At 39.4% G+C, this 18,858-nt stretch overlaps 1 protein-coding gene across 1 annotated transcript; it reads right to left on the bottom strand.

Moving 5' to 3' along the window:
* Window positions 1-415: 415 nt before the first annotated feature.
* On the bottom strand, window positions 416-2,656 carry LOC145069791 (patellin-6-like). Its single transcript, XM_079016740.1, has 4 exons — window positions 1,655-2,656; window positions 1,432-1,556; window positions 1,143-1,284; window positions 416-783 (listed from the first exon to the last, which is right to left on the bottom strand). Exons 1-4 carry the CDS (start codon window positions 2,351-2,353, stop codon window positions 526-528), a joined length of 1,224 nt encoding a protein of 407 aa, XP_078872866.1. The 5' UTR covers window positions 2,354-2,656; the 3' UTR covers window positions 416-525.
* Between the last annotated feature and the right edge of the window lie 16,202 nt (window positions 2,657-18,858).

Genomic DNA, 18,858 nt, shown 5'->3' with positions numbered 1-18,858 from the left:
ACCGTTTGTAATAAATACTTTACATATATATTATCTTACATATTAAATGTGAAATTTTAATTTAATAAAATGAAAAATACAATAAAATGACAAGTGGAAAATAGAAAATTTAAAAATGTTAGAAAATGTCATGTGTCCAAATGAAGGAGAAGAGGACATGTGACAAAAAAAAACCTTCATTTATTATAGTAGATCAAGGAGAGAAAGAACTACATTACCAATTGAACTTCATTGTAAATAAAGCTTTATTGTTAACTACATAAATGTGACCAAATATGCTATTACAAACATTTAACTTTGATATTTTTCAGTCTAGTTCAATTTTATATAAACTTAACATTATAGTCTATTTTTCTTTTAGTAAATTTCATATATCTAAAATATCAAAAACAAATCTCATAACCAACAAAACACATTTCACACAAACACACCTATACACTTCATTTAACAAACATTAGTTCATCAACATTCCCAATTAACATACAAAAAAACCACAAAAAAAACCCTAAACATAAACCAACAAACTCATACAACAGATTTTTGAACAAGATAACGATAGGCGGCCACTTTCCTTTTCGAAGAAGCCGTGTTATTGATTGACAAAATTAATTTCCCGGCTTCTTTTGCAGTAAAAGAGTTGTGCACTGCTTTATCTGTCACTGTCATCTTTCTAGTTTTCTCCACTGCGATCGTGTAGCTTCCAACATCATTCGGGACAAACTCCGCACTGTATTCCAAATCCCAACCTCCAACCACCAAATCCCAAGCTATGCTTGCACCACCCTAGTAAAAAAATTACAAAATCGGTCAATTTTTGTATAAAGTACAACTTTCATTGCACAAAACGATAATAAAGAAACCTTAAGGGGGAAAGTGAAAATTTCACATATGACAATTGACATATCACATGCATGCATCAACACTTGTCTTCATTGGTTGAAAACAACATTAATTAATGCGTGTTTAAACCAATAAAAAAGAAAAACAAGGGCGGGAAATGTAACTTTCACAAGTATTAAATTGCAACATATGCATCAAGACTTGTACTTAGGGGAACGATTGTAATTACCTTTTTTTTTAACTAAAACATTATATTACCTCAATGAAAGTACATTATGAGATAGTGGGAGAATGTAAATTACCTCAATGCCCTCAATCTGAATATTGACTCTTTCACCACCTTTGACTGTGAACTCAGAAGCTGGTTTGACAGGGCCACTCGTCAACTCACCGGGTCGACTCAGTCCACCGTATTGCACTGGTATATCTTCAGGCCTTATGTACCTTAACTCCACACAACAAAGTACAAATTTTAATAAGTAATGTACAAACGGGTTGAGTTCATAAACTAGTCTAGTTACTGAACCCGGGTACAAACAAGAAAAGCATAATGTACAAGTTTTAAATGCATGGTAAAGAAGGAATACAAACTTGTAAAGTGTTTCTGCAACATTTCCTTCTTTCGAGATGACAAATTTACTCCTTGTCCTTTGAGTCAAGAATGGACTGAAAATTGAGTATAACATGCTGAAGTACCATGGAACATTGATGAATATCTGCATCAAATTACCAAAATCATGTTAAAATTCGAATTATAAACATAGGGGATGGGTGGGTAGGTGGGGTGGGGTAGGGTAGGGTGGGGAGGGGGTACCTTACAAGCAACCATTTCTGGGTAATTATCTTGGAAGAGAGAGAGGATGTGATTTGAAGCAACACGAAGCTCTCTTTTGGGCATATCTTTAAGATCGGTGACTTGAATGATTGAATTAACACCTCCAGGCTTGAATTGAAGCATCTTGATTCCCCTTTCAAGAACTTGAACTCTCCATCGAAGAAACTTCTGTAATTTTTCGTCGTCTCCGAAGATTTTGTCGTACATTTCATGGTTTTTGAAGATGCCATAAGCGTTGTAGCACACGGGGTGGCCTTCTCTGTCGAATCCGTTCATGTAAGCGACGACGCCTTCGAGTTCTTTAAACCCTAAATCTTCATCAACAATGGAGTCGGTTCCGAAGTCTTTTCGCCATGAAAGACACTTGAGGAGCATGTTGAACGTCTCTTGGACCTTGAATTCTCTTGCTCTGAGGAATTTCAACAGGATGACGTCGGACTTTTCTGATTCCGATGTCATGGTGAGAGGGATTCCCCACATGGATTCTTGGAAATTGGAGGTGGAATGGAGCATGTCTTTGAGGTCTGCGAGTGCTTTCTTTTCTGAGGGTTTGAGATTCTGGTGGTGGTAGGTGTCTTCCTTGAACGGCGGAGGGCGGAGGGGGGAGGCGCCGGACTCCATTAGCGATGCAATTAAGCTTTTCTTCATCTTCTTTTCAGATTTAGTTTCTTGCTCCATTGAAGAGAAACCCAGATCGGAGGATATGACAATGTGGTAAACCCTAGAGATGAAATTTTGTTGGAACTTGGGAGATTTGAGAAAGAACCAAATGAAAACAGACAAAATTGTGGGGTTCTTGAGAGATACCCAGATGAAAGGAATCGAAAGAATCAAAGTATCTGAAGATTATGGGGATTTGCGATTGAAAAAGAAAATTCAAATGTTGGAGATTCCCAGACGATGGAAAGGGAAAGGAGTTTGTGAATGTGTCTGTGGGGGCGTGACTGTGAAGGGAAAATGAGAGGAGAGCGAAAAGAGAAACACCAAACAAGAACAGCAGTGGTGGGTCTCTGGTTATGATTGATTGTGACCAATGTATTCAATAAAAGAAAGAGTATGTTTGTTTTTCTTTTCTAAAAAACTAAAATAATTTTATCTAATAAAATTCAAGAGAATATGTAAATAAAATTCAAAACTTTATTTACAATCGATCAAATAACATTTTGTTGTTGGAAAGATACGTAGAAAATTGAAAATAAATAAATAAATATCATGTTTATTTTTTTCAAAAAAAATTTAAAATAAAAAATAAGAAAAATTGAAAAAAATATTGGGATAATATTTCTGAATTAAAATACTACAAAATGTGCACTAAAGCGAGAGGGTATGGTGTTTAGCTCGGTAGCTCCATTTTAACCAAACAATTCTTATGACTTATGCTCCATATAAAAACCCGACATGCCGTGCATCCGGGACAATGTTCTCTTCAACGGTTTTTGAGACGAGTTTAATTGGTAATCTATTTTAAAAGTGAAAGTTCTTTTTGTAATTTTCGGGATATTATAAGTTGTTATCGTAGCTTTGGTTTGAGGGATTTAGGTGCGCCTTATGGTGTGTCTAAACTCAAAATGAGGACTAAGAGATTTTCTAAACAATTTTTTGAAAGAGAATGCTTTTATTCAAGCAAACGATTTTCTAAAAATGTATAACATCCTGATGTCAAGTAATTTCAATATCGATCCAATGTTTGAATAATGTTATGTTTTAGCCCTTGGAATTGGAAAAGATTGCATGGATGGCCCTTAGTGGCATTATAGTAATTTGAGCCTTAGGTTAGTACGTTGGGCGTACGAAACGTACGTTGAGCGTACCAGGGTGGACCCTAGTACGTTGGGAGTACACCTCGTACGCACAAGATGTCTAAACCCTATTTTTAGGTTTTTGGCCCTATATAAATGTTATTATAACATCATGTCCCCTTCCTTCTTCAGCCTCCCTCTATGAGATCGACCCCAAGCAAACCCTAAGTGAAAGAGTGCCTTTTTGAATCCCATTTGAGTGTCTAGAAGTGATCTTGAAGGAGAAGAGTGTGGTATGAAGAGCTTGGAATTGGGAAGCACATTAGATCTGTGATTTCTTCCTTGATAGCAACCTCCAGAAGGTAAAAAGTTAGCATCTTGATCACTCCATCTTGTAGATTTAGACTTTTTCTCTTTTAAGACACTTTTTGGTCCCGAAGTGGTGATTCTTGAGCATACATGTTCTTGACCCAATAAGCGTTCTTTGAGACCTTAGGAAGGGTCTTGAGTCATAAAAATGGGGTCCTAATGGCTGGTTTTGCTCCATGCATTCTTTAGAAGGTCTTAATGTATTAAGATGTTGAGTTAAACACTCAATGGACATGCAAACTCATAAAGTTGGAAACTTTATGACTCTTGAGGATGATTTAGCCTTGGATCTGAAAGTTGGACGTAAGAGCTTAAGGTATTAAGCTCTTAATGAAGTTTTGGGGAGTCTGGGTGTACGCCCTACATAACTTGAGTATGCAGTGCATACGAGGTCAACTCTCCCGTCCGCGGTCAAGGTTTGGGTACGCCCCGCATACGCGTTCTGTGTCGACTCGGCTGAGTTGACTTGGTTGTGTTGACGAAGTTGACTTATTGACTTTAACCTAGTTTGAGCAAGGGGTATTTTGGGTATTTTGAATGGTTTTTTAGAATTGGTCATTTGGATGAATAGGTGTCGGTTAGAGCTGAGATTTGGAGTCGGGACCTCATCAGCTTTTGTTCAGACTGTGAGATGAGTTCTCCTTACTGTACTTACAGGTCAAAGGCACCAAGGCCGACCCTTTGGATTGATATCCTGGTTTACCGTATGTTGCTATGTTGTAGTGATCTGTTAGATTTGTATCCTGGTATATAAGATGTTGTTATGTTGTAGTGATCTGTTAGATATGTATCCTGGTATATAGGATGTTGTTATGCTATATTGATATGCTAGATATGTATCCTGGTATATAGGATGTTGTTATGTTGTAGTGATCTGTTAGATCGGTATCTTGGTATATAGGATGTTAGCAGGCGATAATGATTTGTTAGATAGGTATCCTGGTATATAGGATGTTAGCATGTGGTAGTGATCTGTAGATCTGCATGTTTGTAAGTTGATTGGTTATATGTTTATATGTTATGTATATGTCGACATGTTATGTATGGTAGGGTTGAGGCGGTCCTGTTTTGTGCTGAAGGCCAAGATACCCAGGGCGGTCCGAATAGATTGTAGGCCCACGAGGCAGTCCAGTCAGGAAAAAGGCCCAACGAGCAGTCCGGATAGGTTGTAGGTCCTACGAGGCGGTCCAGTCATGTCGAAGGCTTGGGAGCGGTCCATATAGGTTGTAGGCCCTGTGAGGCGGTCTAGTCAGGCTGGAGGCTCGGTTATGCATGTTGTTGTTTGATATACTATATGTGGTGGTACTTAGGGGAACTCACTAAGCTTTGGTTACAGTTTAGTTTATTGTTTCGAGTACTTCTGATGATCACCGGAAGGCAAAGGCGTGATCGTACACATCCTGGATTTTTAAGTTGTTGATCTAGGGAGTCTCTGATTTTAAATAATATTTTGGAAACAATGGTTTTGTAAACACTTTATTAGTAAAAGGGTCGTTTTAAAAGTTTAAATTTGTTGTGATTTTTAGGATGTTACAAAATGTCTTATAATGATTCGAGGATGCATTCGTACAGTCAGCCTAAGTGTAACTCCATAAATTTTTACGCCAAATTAAAACTTTTTCAATCATAAATAAAATCCAATGGTATTGTTTATAGAAAATGTTTTCAAATCATTATTCAATCAGAGTGTCCCAAAAGCCAGATCATAAGGATGAGGAGCGGTACGGTCACGCCTTCACCTTGCCATGATCTCTTGAAGTACCTGAAACAATAATTGAAAACTGTAAGCCCTAGGGCTTAGTGAGCTACCCCCAAAAACCAATACCACACTGATAATGCCTTATCAACAATAATCAATCAATCAACATGCATACTGGGCTATCGGCCTGACTGGACCACCCTACAGGGCCTACAGTCTAACTGAATCTATACCAAGCCTTCGGCATGAATGGACCGCCACGTGGGCCTACAGTCTCCCCGGACCGCTCATAGGGTATGCTGGCCTTCAGCACAAAGCATGATCGCCTCAACCCAACCAACAAGCAAATAATCATGTGCACATAACTAACATATATTGGCATACACAGACATCAAATATATCTATCTTACGGATCATCAATCATAGCAAGCTCTCATAACTAGAGCACAGGCCCAGCAGGCCACTAACATACCAATCCCTAAGGATCATAAAACATAACATACTGTCTATCCTGATTCCGATCTGTGAGATCATAATCGCATATATCATATCATAAATATAACAACTAAAGGGTTGGCCTTGGTGCCTTAGACCCTTTTGATACAGTGAGGATAACTCACCTTGCAGATGTCAACTTGGAAGATAAACTCCAATTCTCAGATCACTTGCCAAAGACTCCACCACCTATTACCATAATACAAATATACCGATAAGTCCTCAACCTTACAAAGTACTCCATAAACCAACTAGTCAACCCTTGGTCAAATTCAAGGTCCTCAGTCCAGGTCAACAGTCCATGTTGACCCTTACTCCCCGAGTACCCTTGGCTACTCACCAAGTTCCTTGAAGTACTTGTCCACTCGCCGAGTCACTGGAGTGACTCATCGAGTTCCTTTGGTTTACGATCGAACTCTAAGGCCACTCGTCGAATTTCCTTCTTGTAACAGCCCGGATTCCCAGGTATTATTTATTCTTATAAATTTTGGTGATTTGTGAGGAGACTCGATGAGTTGGAGCTCAAACTCGCCGAGTATGATCGCAGTTTGGGGGCGGGTTCGCGTCCGGACTCGGCGAGTCCAAAAGGTGGACTCGGCGAGTCCACGCTGTTTAATGAAACCCTAATTTCTAGGGTATGAGACCTATTTAAAGGGGCTTATGGCCGTCATTTGCGTCCACCAACCCCAGAGAGAACCCTAAAGAGTCTTTGAGCGTTTTGTGAGAGAGTAGAGGAAGATCCTTGACTATTTGTGGGTGTTTTTGCATATAGAAGAGGATCAAGGCAAGAGGAGACCAAAGAGGGTGTTAATCCAGTGATTCCGGAGCTCAGAGACTTCATTTGAGGTAACCATTCGTTCCTTTCTCAGTCCTTGGTGTAAATCTAAGAGTTAGGGTTTCTTTGTGGAATGATCCATGGAGTAATTGGACTCTTCTTGTGTTGGTGCTTTAGATCTGGACCCAAAGAGGTCCAGAGACTCCTTTCCCTCAAGCTTTATGAGTGTTAATGGAGGCCATGAGCCTAGAATAGCATTCTAGAGACCATATCATCAAATAAGACCTTTGGACCTTTGCATGAGCACCAAGATTGTAACTTTACGTGATGTATGTGCTTGGAAGGACTGGATCTATGAGTTGTTGGAACGGATCTGACCTCAGGGGTTAGTTTGATTGTATGCATGGCATAGACTCGTCGAGTCCGAAGAACAGACTCGGCGAGTAGCATGAAGATGGTCCATAACCACTCAGCGAGTGGTCTTTCCGAGTTAAGGGGTTGACTCAGTGAGTCAGGGAGAGTCAGAGAGGGTTGACGGGTGTACTGAGTCAAGCTGGAACTCGCCGAGTTGTTCTTGAGACTCGGCGAGTTGAGTCGTGGTGGCCCCGCAACACATGCCAGGTGGAACTCATCGAGTTGGGAAAATACTCAACGTGTCGAGAGAGGATCCCAGGGAATCAGTGGACATGTATAGACTCGCCGAGTCGCTCTAGTGTACTTGCCGATTTCGGTCAAGTTGACCGTTGACCGTTGACCAGAGTTGACCAGTGTTGACTTGACAGGGATAGTCAACCTTAGTTGTGAAAATGTTAATTAGAGATATATTGTGTTATAGGAGGATTATAGCTTGGGGGATAGAGCGCGAGTGATTTCCGGGATTTACGAGTTATCGATATACGCGAGGTGAGTCTTCTCACTATACTTTACCTAGTGTGGTAACAGAGTTAAGAGACAGAGTATTATAGAGTTATATGCAAGTGTGATGGCATGTTATTATGTGTTGTGATTTATTATGATATGTGATATGCATGATTCAGAGTTACAGAGTTGGGACTTTCGGGTCCCTAGAGCTAGGGCCAGAGGGCCCACAGAGAGTTGGGGCTGGAGGGGCCCACTGAGACACATTGACCAGAGGGTCAACAGAGTTATAGCCTCGAGCGGCTATTATGTGATTATTGTGGTATTTTGGGGAAACTCACTAAACTTATGCTTACAGTGTTCAGTGTTATGTGTTTCAGGTACCAGTGATGACCACGGGAAGGTGTCGGCTTGATTCGTACACACATATGGGAATTGGATGTATTTTGATCTTGGGAGACATTGTGATTTGAAAACTTGATGTTATGACGTTTTGTGAACGAATTGTTTAATTAAAAATGTGTTTTTCAAAAGTGAAAATTTGTTTTAATTTTTTTACGGTGTTACACTTCTTGCAACTCGACAGTTACACACGCATATATAAATTGGGGAAACTTCAACCGACTCGCCGAGTTGTTCTTCCAACTCGTCGAGTTCATTCCTATCTTCATATGACTCGCCGAGTCGACCATGCGACTCACCGAGTCCCTTCAGTCCTTTTTGCCATACAGACTCATTTGAGCCATGCAGTAGATCCAAACTACAGATCCAAGCTTCTAAGGCATGCTTTTCACGTGAAGTTGCAAACTTTACGTGCATGCATAGCTACAAAGGCTCTTAATGTCAAATCCAAGCTCACAATGGGGTTTCATACTCAAGGAAAGCTTCATACATGGCTAAACTCGGAGCTTTATGACTTTAGTGTTGGATTAATGTCTAAGTCCATAACTATAATTGGCAAGACTTGACCCGACCTGGCATCGTCCATTTGGGTTGCATGGCATCATGCATTTGGATAGACTAAAATGAGAGAAACAACACTTAAGGTTTATTAATATATTATAAGTTATAATATATTTATAATATTATTTAATTAGTATTGATCGAGAATTAATCTAGAATTAATTAAGTGATCAAAAGAAGACTAATTAAATATATGGGTTGATTGTGTAAATCATCCATACTTGTATAGTGGGCTAATGCTCCATGGATTATCAAGTTGGGCCAAACCCATAGGATGCTCCATGGTGTATTTGAACCCATGGATCCAAGGAAATGGAAATCCATGACAATTAGGGTTTACCCTAATTGTGACTAACTATATAATGATCCTATGATTGAAGAAATCGGCACTAGAGAAACATGTAGAGGGCAAGCCGATTTTGAAGTGTTCTATTTTCTCTCTGAGTTATTCCAAATGCAGTTGATGTTGTGTGAACCATTTGAGGTGTCACATTTGGGGCACTAGGCTCTCAAGCTACATGGAATTAAGCACCAACAAAGAGGTATGTAATTCTACTAGATTTTATATTATTTGTACTTCATAATATGCTAGTTAGGAGAAATACCTTGGAAATTGATATTTGCATGTATAATAGAGAAAACATAGATCCAAGGTATTTAGGGTTGCATGTACACCATAGGAGTGTTAGAATGCTCAAAACCCAACATTTAGGACCCAAGAAGGGTCCAGATCTGAAGTTACAACTTTAGATCTAGCTCATTTTCCTTCTAGACCTCATTTGGTTGAGATCTAGGGTTTTTATGGTTTGATTGTGATGATATTGTGAGTGGTTGCATAACAGAGACTTTGCCATTCCGCCCATCATATATTGGGTGTGGTTGAGGAATAACATAATTATGGAGCGGGTTAGTCAACATTTAAACAAGTTAAATGTGTGTGTGTGTGGGGGGGGGGATTCTTGCTTTCTTGTAATAGGCGGAGGAACTTATTTTCTATTGAAGAACCTATTTATTGGTAAATATCTATGGAGTTCTTTTCCACCATCAACTTTAAAGAAAACACAGGAAACACGCACTACAAATGAGTGCTTACTTTTTTCCTAGGGGGAAATATCGGGAGTGGGGAATTGCATAATTTGCATGGAGGTTGGGGTTGTATGAAAGAAATGAAGCAATGGATCTTCACTTTTCCATGTTTTTACAGGAAGCATTAAGGGATTTTTCGGAAGGGTTTCGTGAGTATGAGTTTTGGCAGTCGACCGCTAATAAGATGTATGATTCGGGAAGCTCACAAGATAGTCAAATCTGGTCCCCGATCCATTGTTTGATCCACCGCCTAATTACTTGTAGCATAAACCATAAGAGGCATGAAGATAAGATCCTAAGAAAAAACCTCTTCTACTTATGGAGTATCATCACGCCGAGAGTTTTCTGCAACATTCTTTATATGTTGGCCTGATTTTTAGGAGAGAAGGCGGTTAGTTCTAGAGTTGGAAGTTCAATTACTGGTGGCCATTTTGTTACTAGACTTGTAAAATTATATGAAGTTTTGATCTCGGTCATGATTCGTTCATTGAATTGTATTTCGGGTCATCAACTCACAATTACCAATTCGGAGACTAGTTGTCACACCCCCAAACCGGAACGACGGAAACGTTTGGGGACGGAGTACGTCATGTATGGTATCACAACAATTGTATAATAGTAATCAAAGTAAACACAACAATTACGTTGATTAAAATTTTATATTTACATGTGTTCATAACATAGTTTGAATGACATCAAAAGTGTATAACAAAAGTATAAAAGACACGACTATTTAAAGCTCTGTCTTCTTAAAATCTTGCGGGTGTACCTGTCTACTGGTTCCCTAAGAATAAAAGTGATTTTGAAAGTGTATCAACGTTTAAGTTGGTGAGCTCATAAGTATGTATTTGAGATGGAAAGCTTGTCGTTGTCATTGAAAAATGTTATAGTGTACTTCCAGAAAATCCAATATTTTCTCTTAGTGTATGAAATGTAGACTTAGACCTTACGTCCAAATGCATGTAGTTACTGTATTCTGAAATAGTCAACTGTGCTTTGATATAGTGAGTTGTAGTTTGTAATAGTGAACCATAGTCTGTAGTAGTAAAATGTAGTCTTATTAATAAATAAAACTATGTCATGAATGCTTCTTAAATTGGTATGTTGTACTAGTGTACTTTGTACTTAGAGAGGGAGTGTATCATAGTGATAGTGTTTGTATTAAAAACCTTTTTGTATGAATGCATGGAATCTACTAGCTGTAGTGTACTGTAATGTAAAGTAGTGTACTATGGTTTCATTAATCAAAATAACACCTTTGAAGTAGTGTTAATCCCGTAAATTAATACATTAGTTGGTACTATTGCGAGTTTCATATAACCAAGCTTGATACGATTAATGGCCTCTACGACGTTCTTCAGGCATCAGGATGTTATAACATTTGTCACCCCAGGCCTGTCGGCCTAGCTGTTGCAAGCAACTCAGGTGCTGGATTGTCATTTCCGTCTAAATCTATACATAAATTCACACTCTCCCTCCAGGTGACTCTGGTTATAATTTATAGGACTTAGTACTGTACCCTGATGGGTACCCCGAAGTAGTGCCTCACAATCCTGTATTAACTAGTTTACGTGTAGTGTAGTAGTGTTCTCTTGTACTTGGAACTGTATGTATTACCTTGTACTAGTGTATTTTGTAATGTAAATAATTATACTTAAATAATTATTTAGTAGTGTACCCTTGAATTAGTACATTAGAGTAGTGTTCCATAAACTATACCTATTATAGTTTATATACTTGTTTCTGTAGCGTTCTTGAAATTGTAAAATAGTGTAGTATTTCCCAACTATACCTATTATAGTTTGAATGTATGTTCTATTATCAAATGAAAACATGTAACAACCCGATATTTTCAAGTCAATATAATGATCTAAAGTCAAGTATTGTAACCTATTGTTTTTGAGATGATAAGAATAGCGTCAAAAATGAAATGTTAAAAAATCTAAATTGGATTGTACTAAGTAATAGATACCGTAACAAGGCTTTCAAAAACATAAAGAACACTAAAATCCGAGTTATAACGAAGAAATTATGACCAATCAAAGATCCGCAACAAAAACCGGTAAAACATTGTTAAGCGTAAAACGCGAAATTTCAATAAAATACTTTTTTGCCTTATGTATCTAAATGAAAGTCCTAGATATCATTAAACTGTAAACATACATAAAAAGAACGTCCAAATCTGACATCGTAGGAGGAAGTTATGATATTTCTAAGTTTTGGATATAGCAGTAGACAACTAAAAACACGAAATAAAGATCGAGCGATTTTTAGCTGACGCAACCTAAACGACAATCGAAGATCTTGACAATAGTAGTACAACAGTAAAAAGAGAGACGAAAACGGACGTTGGATGAAGGAGTTATGAATTTTTAATGGACTTTTCCTGTCCTGGCCTGTTAAAAATATAATATTAAAAATAAAGTTAAAAATTAGCCGACGGAGTCTAAACGAAAGTTGTAGAGTATATTCTCACCTACGTGTAGATATAAAGAAAGTAAAAAATGGAGCTCGTACGCGAATGTTACGGGTTTTTAAAGTTTTGGGCACACACTTCGAGGCTGGTCCAAAATGAACGCCCTGCATTCGCAATGAAGGGTCTCGGTTAGTCCACGTCGTCCCCTGGTCACATCACATGCTCTGTCCGAGGCTTCGGTCAGCAATGACGCATGGGGGTCGCAGAACGCGCTGCGCACGAGAAGGGAACGCCCTGTGCTCCGAAACGCCCAACATTCCTTGCAGGTACGCCCTGCGTCCGAAGTTCAGCCCACCCCTATAAATAAGATGCGAGACTCTCCGGAATTGTTTGGTTCTCCTCTCATTCTTTCACTCTAAAAACCTCTCTCGAGCCACTTTTTACCCCTCAAAGCCCCGGTAACACTCCTATCACACGATGCAAGTCTCGATGCCCCGGAGTTCCCGAGAAAATAATCTTTTTCCAGTCGAAACTCTGCCCACGTGAAGCCCGGTTTTTCACCAAAAACCCGCGGTTACATCCAGAAAGATCATTACTAGAAACAAAATGCTGCCCGATTCACCACTTATCAAGTGAGTTCATACCCCTAACTTATTTTTTAAATGTTTTTAAATGATTTTATGGGGGGAATACAAGTAGAAAACATTATAGTTATTATATCAATCACATGTGGATTTCTTATACTACAAACTGTGTTATCAAACAAACTATTTCAAAACATTTTATAAACTGACATCAAGTCATCTATAACCATTCAAATGGTTAAAACTCTTTTACATGCTAAACTCTTTATCAAACTCTTTTAAACTTATATATTGTCAAAATCAGGTCTATATAGATATAGTTATATAAATAAGGTTGAAAGGGCTTAGGACTGATAACTCACTTTATTTCCTGTTCCTTGTTTGGTTGTGGACTTAGGGTATCGGCTGTTTTCCAAGTGTCGTTTGAATCTTAGTTATATATTATGTATATGTGTATAGATATAAAAGTTCTTACATCATTTCAACACCTTTGGGTAGCAAAGGTGTACAAACATACTTAGTCATCCAAACAACATTACTAGTAAACTATAATAGGTATAGTTTAGAGAATTACTACTCACTATTTCTAGAACAATGAAACATACAATAGTCAATTCGTACATGAGTCAGTTCAAACATACTATAACGAGAAACAGAAAGAACATACTATAATGAGAAACAGGAGGAACATACTATACACTAGAATAGAGAGAACATACTATATACTAGAACAGAGAGAACATACTATACAAATACAATAATAATATAACATTAATGTGAGCCACTACTTCATGGCATGGCAAGATACTGCTGTGTCATGTTTTATAACCAGAGTCTCCTAGAGGGAGAGTGTGAGTTTGTGTATAGATCTATACGGGATTGACCATCCTACACCTTGCTGCTAGCTACAGTGGGACCTGCACATCTACGGGTGACGAATGTCATACCATTTCGATGTCTTGGAACGTCGTGTCTTACTAGTCAATCAAGCATGGTTATAATCTCATCACATTTTACCTTAATTTAACAATTGGTTTAAGGTAGTTAGTACAATGGTAGTTACTATATACAATACTATAGTACATCTTTATTTTCCCATTACATTCACATTGTGATCTTCTCACATAAACGGTAATGTAAACTATATTTTGGTAATAATAGTCATACTTGGGAAAAACACTCACTTTTACAAAAGAACAAACATTCAGAACAGTCGGGTCTTGGTAGAAGACTACATTTCATAACAAAGTTGAAAATATAGGATTTTCTAGGAGATACAACATTTACATCAAACACTTACGAACATTTACAACAAACATTTATAAAAACTTTCATTCAAACTTATACCCACAATGACACTAAAATACTTATGAACTCACCAGCTTAAATGCTGATCTACTCTTTCAAAATAACTTGTATTCTCATGTCACCAGTAGACAGGTACACTGGACCGGATTTTGAGAAGGCGGAGCACATTCGAGACTCATCTTTTATTTTGATTCATATTATGGTGTCTTTCAAATTATACACATAACACACTTGTATTAAATTATACTATTAATGCAATGGACGATGTTGTTTCTTGATTACAATTATGCATTGATATGATACTGTACATGACGTCCTCCGTCCCCGAACGTTTCCGCCGTTCCGGTTTGGGGGTGTGACAGATTGGTATCAGAGCTTTGTTTATAGTGAATTGAGTATATCAACCCATAAAAGATATATAACTATAAACACATCAGGATTAAAATATTGTGACCAAGAGTTTATGCTTATTAAATAATAAAATATTTAACTAAAGTATACATACATGCATTCATACTAGGATCAGTGTCATACTAGAACAGGACAAAAGTATTGCGGTTGTTGGACAACACAATTAGGTTTGGGGAAATATAATCAAATCTGGGAGTGATATAGCCTGATCAACTATATCTTTCCGAGACGTGATTAGCATGTGCCTAGGAATGGTTGTGGTGTCGCAGTAAGTCTAAAAACTTACCAACACTAATACAATGAAAACTTTAGAACATAACATAAACTTAAAATACTATAAGAGTATTTTGTGATACTATAATGACTTAGGTGAAAACTAAAAGGTCTTTATTAGTAAGTCAATAGTTGCTGAGTGGATACACTAAGGTTATATGTGACTACGGTGTCATAGACTTAGAATCTGTGATCTTTGCTTTACCTCCTGTTCCTTGTTTGGTTGTGGACTTAGAGTTAGGATCACTTATTCGAAGGTTTATTCTATCTTGGTTACATATGACTGGTATGCACTACGCAAGTATTGAAGTAACTGGTAAGGATCATCCTATAGTTATCTTAAGTAGTACGTATATTATATGTTTCTTACATCCCTTTCTCGCTTAGGTAACATGGCTGCATTCCATCTCCCTGGCGACCCGTACTTTCCCGATCAAGGGGTCGGAGGATGGATCGAAGCTGAACCCGAAAATGAGAACTCGGTGGTCCCAGCAGAAGGAGACCCCAAAGAGAGTTCTGATGAAGAGAACGAGGAAGAAGTCCAAGAAGACTCAGACTCGGAACCGAAGTTCTATAATCCACCCCAAGTTGCTCAAAATCCTAACCCTCATTCGAATTTTCAAGGCCCGACACCACTGTGGGCGGTGAACTTGGGTTGGTGGAGCCACGAACAGGGACAACCACCTCCCTACAACGGAGACCGAAGCTTCTACAACCTGAACGAGGGAGGCTCAATAGATAGAGTCCTTCCTATTATGGTTAGTCGTGTTACTCGTAATACTGAGCAGAGAAGAGCGAACTTTGACCAAGTCATGGAGATTCGTGCTAACTCTGGAGTCAACACAGTTCGTCTTCGTCATCTAACCGATGACCAGGACTTTGAAAGGTCTCGTACTGGCACCCTACATGTAGAGTTATTTTCCTGTCAATCTGAAGTTAAGGATCTTCTTCAGAACCAGGTGGCACTGCAGAGACGTGTATGGGAAACGGAGCAACAACTGGTTGAATCCAGGGTTGAATCAAGTACCAACCAGAACAACTCCCCTCGCGAGTAGAGCCTACTCTACTCTGTCTTTTGGATATATTTAGGTCTATGTATAGACTCTAGTACTAACTTCCTGCTAAGGTTAAGACCTTGACCTTTCAGTCTATTAGGTCTTAGTGATGTCAAAATTTTCTCCTTTTTGGTTTGATTTAAGACGTACTCCTAGGTCATTTTTCCCAAACTTGTTACATCACTAATGCCAATATTATTGACAGACATCTACTCTCATGGGAAATCTTTATCCAACTACTCTCATACTTCTATTGTTAGAGTTTTATCACAATCATACTCTCATTTGTTTTGTTGGGCTATGGCGACTTAGTCCATGGACCATTCTCATTGTACTCAATTAAATTCTTACCAATATCTTCTTCTTTTTAAACTTTCAGTTGAAAGATGCCTCCACGTCGATCAACAAGACGTAATCCTCTGATAACTCCAACTCAACCACCACCACCTCCACCATAATACAATCCAGCAGCTATTCAAGCTGCAGTGGTTGCGGCTGTTTCGGAAGCCTTAGCTCAATTTAGTTCTAGTGGTACTAGCGGAAGTGGAACAACTGTGCATTCCACTCAAGGTGATGCTGCAGTGCGCTCTAGAGAGTGCTCATATAAGGACTTCACCAACTGCAAGCCTAGGCCCTTTAACGAGACTGTAGGAATCATTGCCCACTTGCAATGGTTTGAGAAAACAGAGTCGATCTTTGAGATATGCTCCTGTACGGAAGGAAGCAAAGTAAAATTTGCTGCATGCACCTTCTCGGACAGAGCCCTGACGTGGTGGAATAGCCATGTCAAGTCACTAACCTTGATAGTGGCTAATGCTATGGGTTGGGAAGCTATGAAGGAGCTCATGATTGAAGAGTACTGCCCGAGGGACGAGGTTCAGAAACTTGAACAAGAACTCTGGACCCTAACCATGAAAGGCTCCGACATAGTCGCCTACATTGCCAGATTCAGCGATCCGGTGGCACTATGTCTGGGAATGGTCCCTACTGAGGGAAAGAAGGTTGAGAGGTATATCTGGGGGCTGGTGCCTCCATTCCAGGGGAATGTATTAGCTTCAAACCCCACTACCTTCGACAGTGCCAAGCGATTGGCACAACGACTCATTGATCATGGAGTCCGCACCCCGACAACGACAACAACCCTGACCATCCCAGAACCATCCAAGGCCGCTGACAACAAGCGGAAGTTTTGGGATAATAAGAAGAACAAAGCGGCGCAAAACTCTGCCAAAAGGCAGCAAGTCGTGGTTGTTCATGCGACGATAACACCTACTGCTACTGCGCCAATGAAGTAGTATGTTGGAAGCTTGACCAAGTGAAACAAATGCAACTTCCACCACAACGGACCCTGTCGGGAAATGCAGTGCGCTAACAGCAAAAGCAAGGGGCACACTGCCCGTTTCTGCAAGTATCCGACAAGGCCAATCAACCAATTCCGCGACATTGGTGTGGGCCAGACTTGCTACGGATGTGGCGAGGTGGGTCACTACAAAAGGAACTGCCTGAAGGCAGGGAACGCTAATGGAGTAGGAAGAATTTTGGCTATAGGCCACGAGGAAATGGTAGCAGAGCCTATAGTGGTCACTGGTACGTTTCTCCTCGATAACTCTTATGCATGCATAATGTTTGATAGTGGAGCGGAGAGGAGTTCCGGGAACCAGAAATTTGCTCACATACTTAAACAAAAACCACGTGCACTTAAAGAACCGTTCACTGTAGAAATGGTTAACGGAAAGACTGAAAGCACTAGTAGTATATACATAGGTTGTACCCTCACTCTAGATAGCCATTCATTTCCAATCAACCTCATACCGTTCTCAATTAAAAGTTTCGACGTCATTATCGGCATGGATTGGTTGAGTCTTCATCGTGCTGACATCATGTGCTATGAGAAGGTCGTTCGCCTTAATCTACCGTCTAACGAAACTCTAGTTATCTATGGCGACAAACCTGGCACGAACCTTCGTATCATCTCGAGTATACAAACCCAGAAGTACTTACGAAAGGAATTTCATGCATTCCTTGCTCATGCGGTTGATATGAGCTAAGAGACAAAAGACATAAAGGACATCCCAGAAGTACGTGACTTTCCCAACATCTTTCTAGAGGAACTACCAGGATTACCACCACAACGTCAAGTTGAGTTCATAATCGGCTTAGTTCCAGGGGCTACCCCTGTGGCCAAATCGCCCTATCGTCTAGCACCAACTGAGATGCAGGAACTATCCGATCAACTTAATGAACTGCTCAACAAGGGCTTTATAAGATCAAGCTTCTCACCCTGGGGAGCACCAATCTTGTTCGTGAAGAAGAAAGACGGATCGTTCCGTATGTGCATCGACTACATATAACTAAAGAAGCTTACCGTCAAGAACCGTTACCCTCTACCTCGCATAGACGACTTGTTCGACCAACTGCAAGGGGCAAATTACTTTTTGAAGATTGATCTGGGATCCGGGTATCACCTATTACGAGTGTTAGAGGAAGATGTTCCGAAGACAGGCTTCTGAACTCATTATGGACACTACGAGTTTGTAGTGATGCCATTCAGATTAACAATTGCGCCCGCAATATTCATTGACTTAATGAATCGGGTGTGCCATCCTTACTTGGATTAGTTCATTATTGTTTCCATCGATGACATACTTATATACTCATGGAGTAAGGAGGAGCATAGTCATCATCTACGATAGATCTTAGAAACATTATGATCAGAGAAGCTCTACACAAAGTTCTCTAAATGCGAATTTTGGATTCGAAGAGTCGAATTCTTGGTTCACGTGGTCAACAAAGATGGAATTCCTGTGGACCCTTCCAAAATAAAGGCCATTGAGAACTGGCCAGCACCGAAGACACCTACAAAATTTCGTCAATTTCTAAGTCTTGGTGGCTACTATCGTAGGTTCATTAAGAACTTCTCTAGGATCGCAAAACCGCTTACTACATTGACCTAGAAAGGCGTGTCGTTTAAAGGCTGTTGTGGAAGAACTCGTTGAAATCATGGATAGAGAAATAAACCGAACAAAGCAAAGTCACATACCAATTATAAAGGTTCGCTGGAATGCTAATCGGGGACCTAAATTCACTTGAGAGCGAGAAGATCAGATGCAACAGAAGTACCCGCATCTCTTCCCTAGTCCATAAATACTTAT

This window comes from Lactuca serriola, chromosome 8 (genome assembly GCF_051521515.1).
Source record: "Lactuca serriola cultivar US96UC23 chromosome 8, Lser_US96UC23_V15, whole genome shotgun sequence".
Lineage (NCBI taxonomy): Eukaryota > Viridiplantae > Streptophyta > Magnoliopsida > Asterales > Asteraceae > Lactuca > Lactuca serriola.
This window is presented reverse-complemented; position numbering and strand designations above follow the sequence as displayed.

What these genes read in the sequence shown, in the direction of transcription:
- LOC145069791 (XM_079016740.1), bottom strand. Translation starts at nt 2,353, where the DNA reads ATGGAGCAAGAAACTAAATCTGAAAAGAAGATGAAGAAAAGCTTAATT. An exon ending in GTTGCAGAAACACTTTACAA is followed by an intron (nt 1,285 to 1,431) that starts GTTTGTATTCCT and finishes TGTGGAGTTAAG; the next exon opens with GTACATAAGGCCTGAAGATA. An exon ending in TTCAGATTGAGGGCATTGAG is followed by an intron (nt 784 to 1,142) that starts GTAATTTACATT and finishes TTTTTTTACTAG; the next exon opens with GGTGGTGCAAGCATAGCTTG.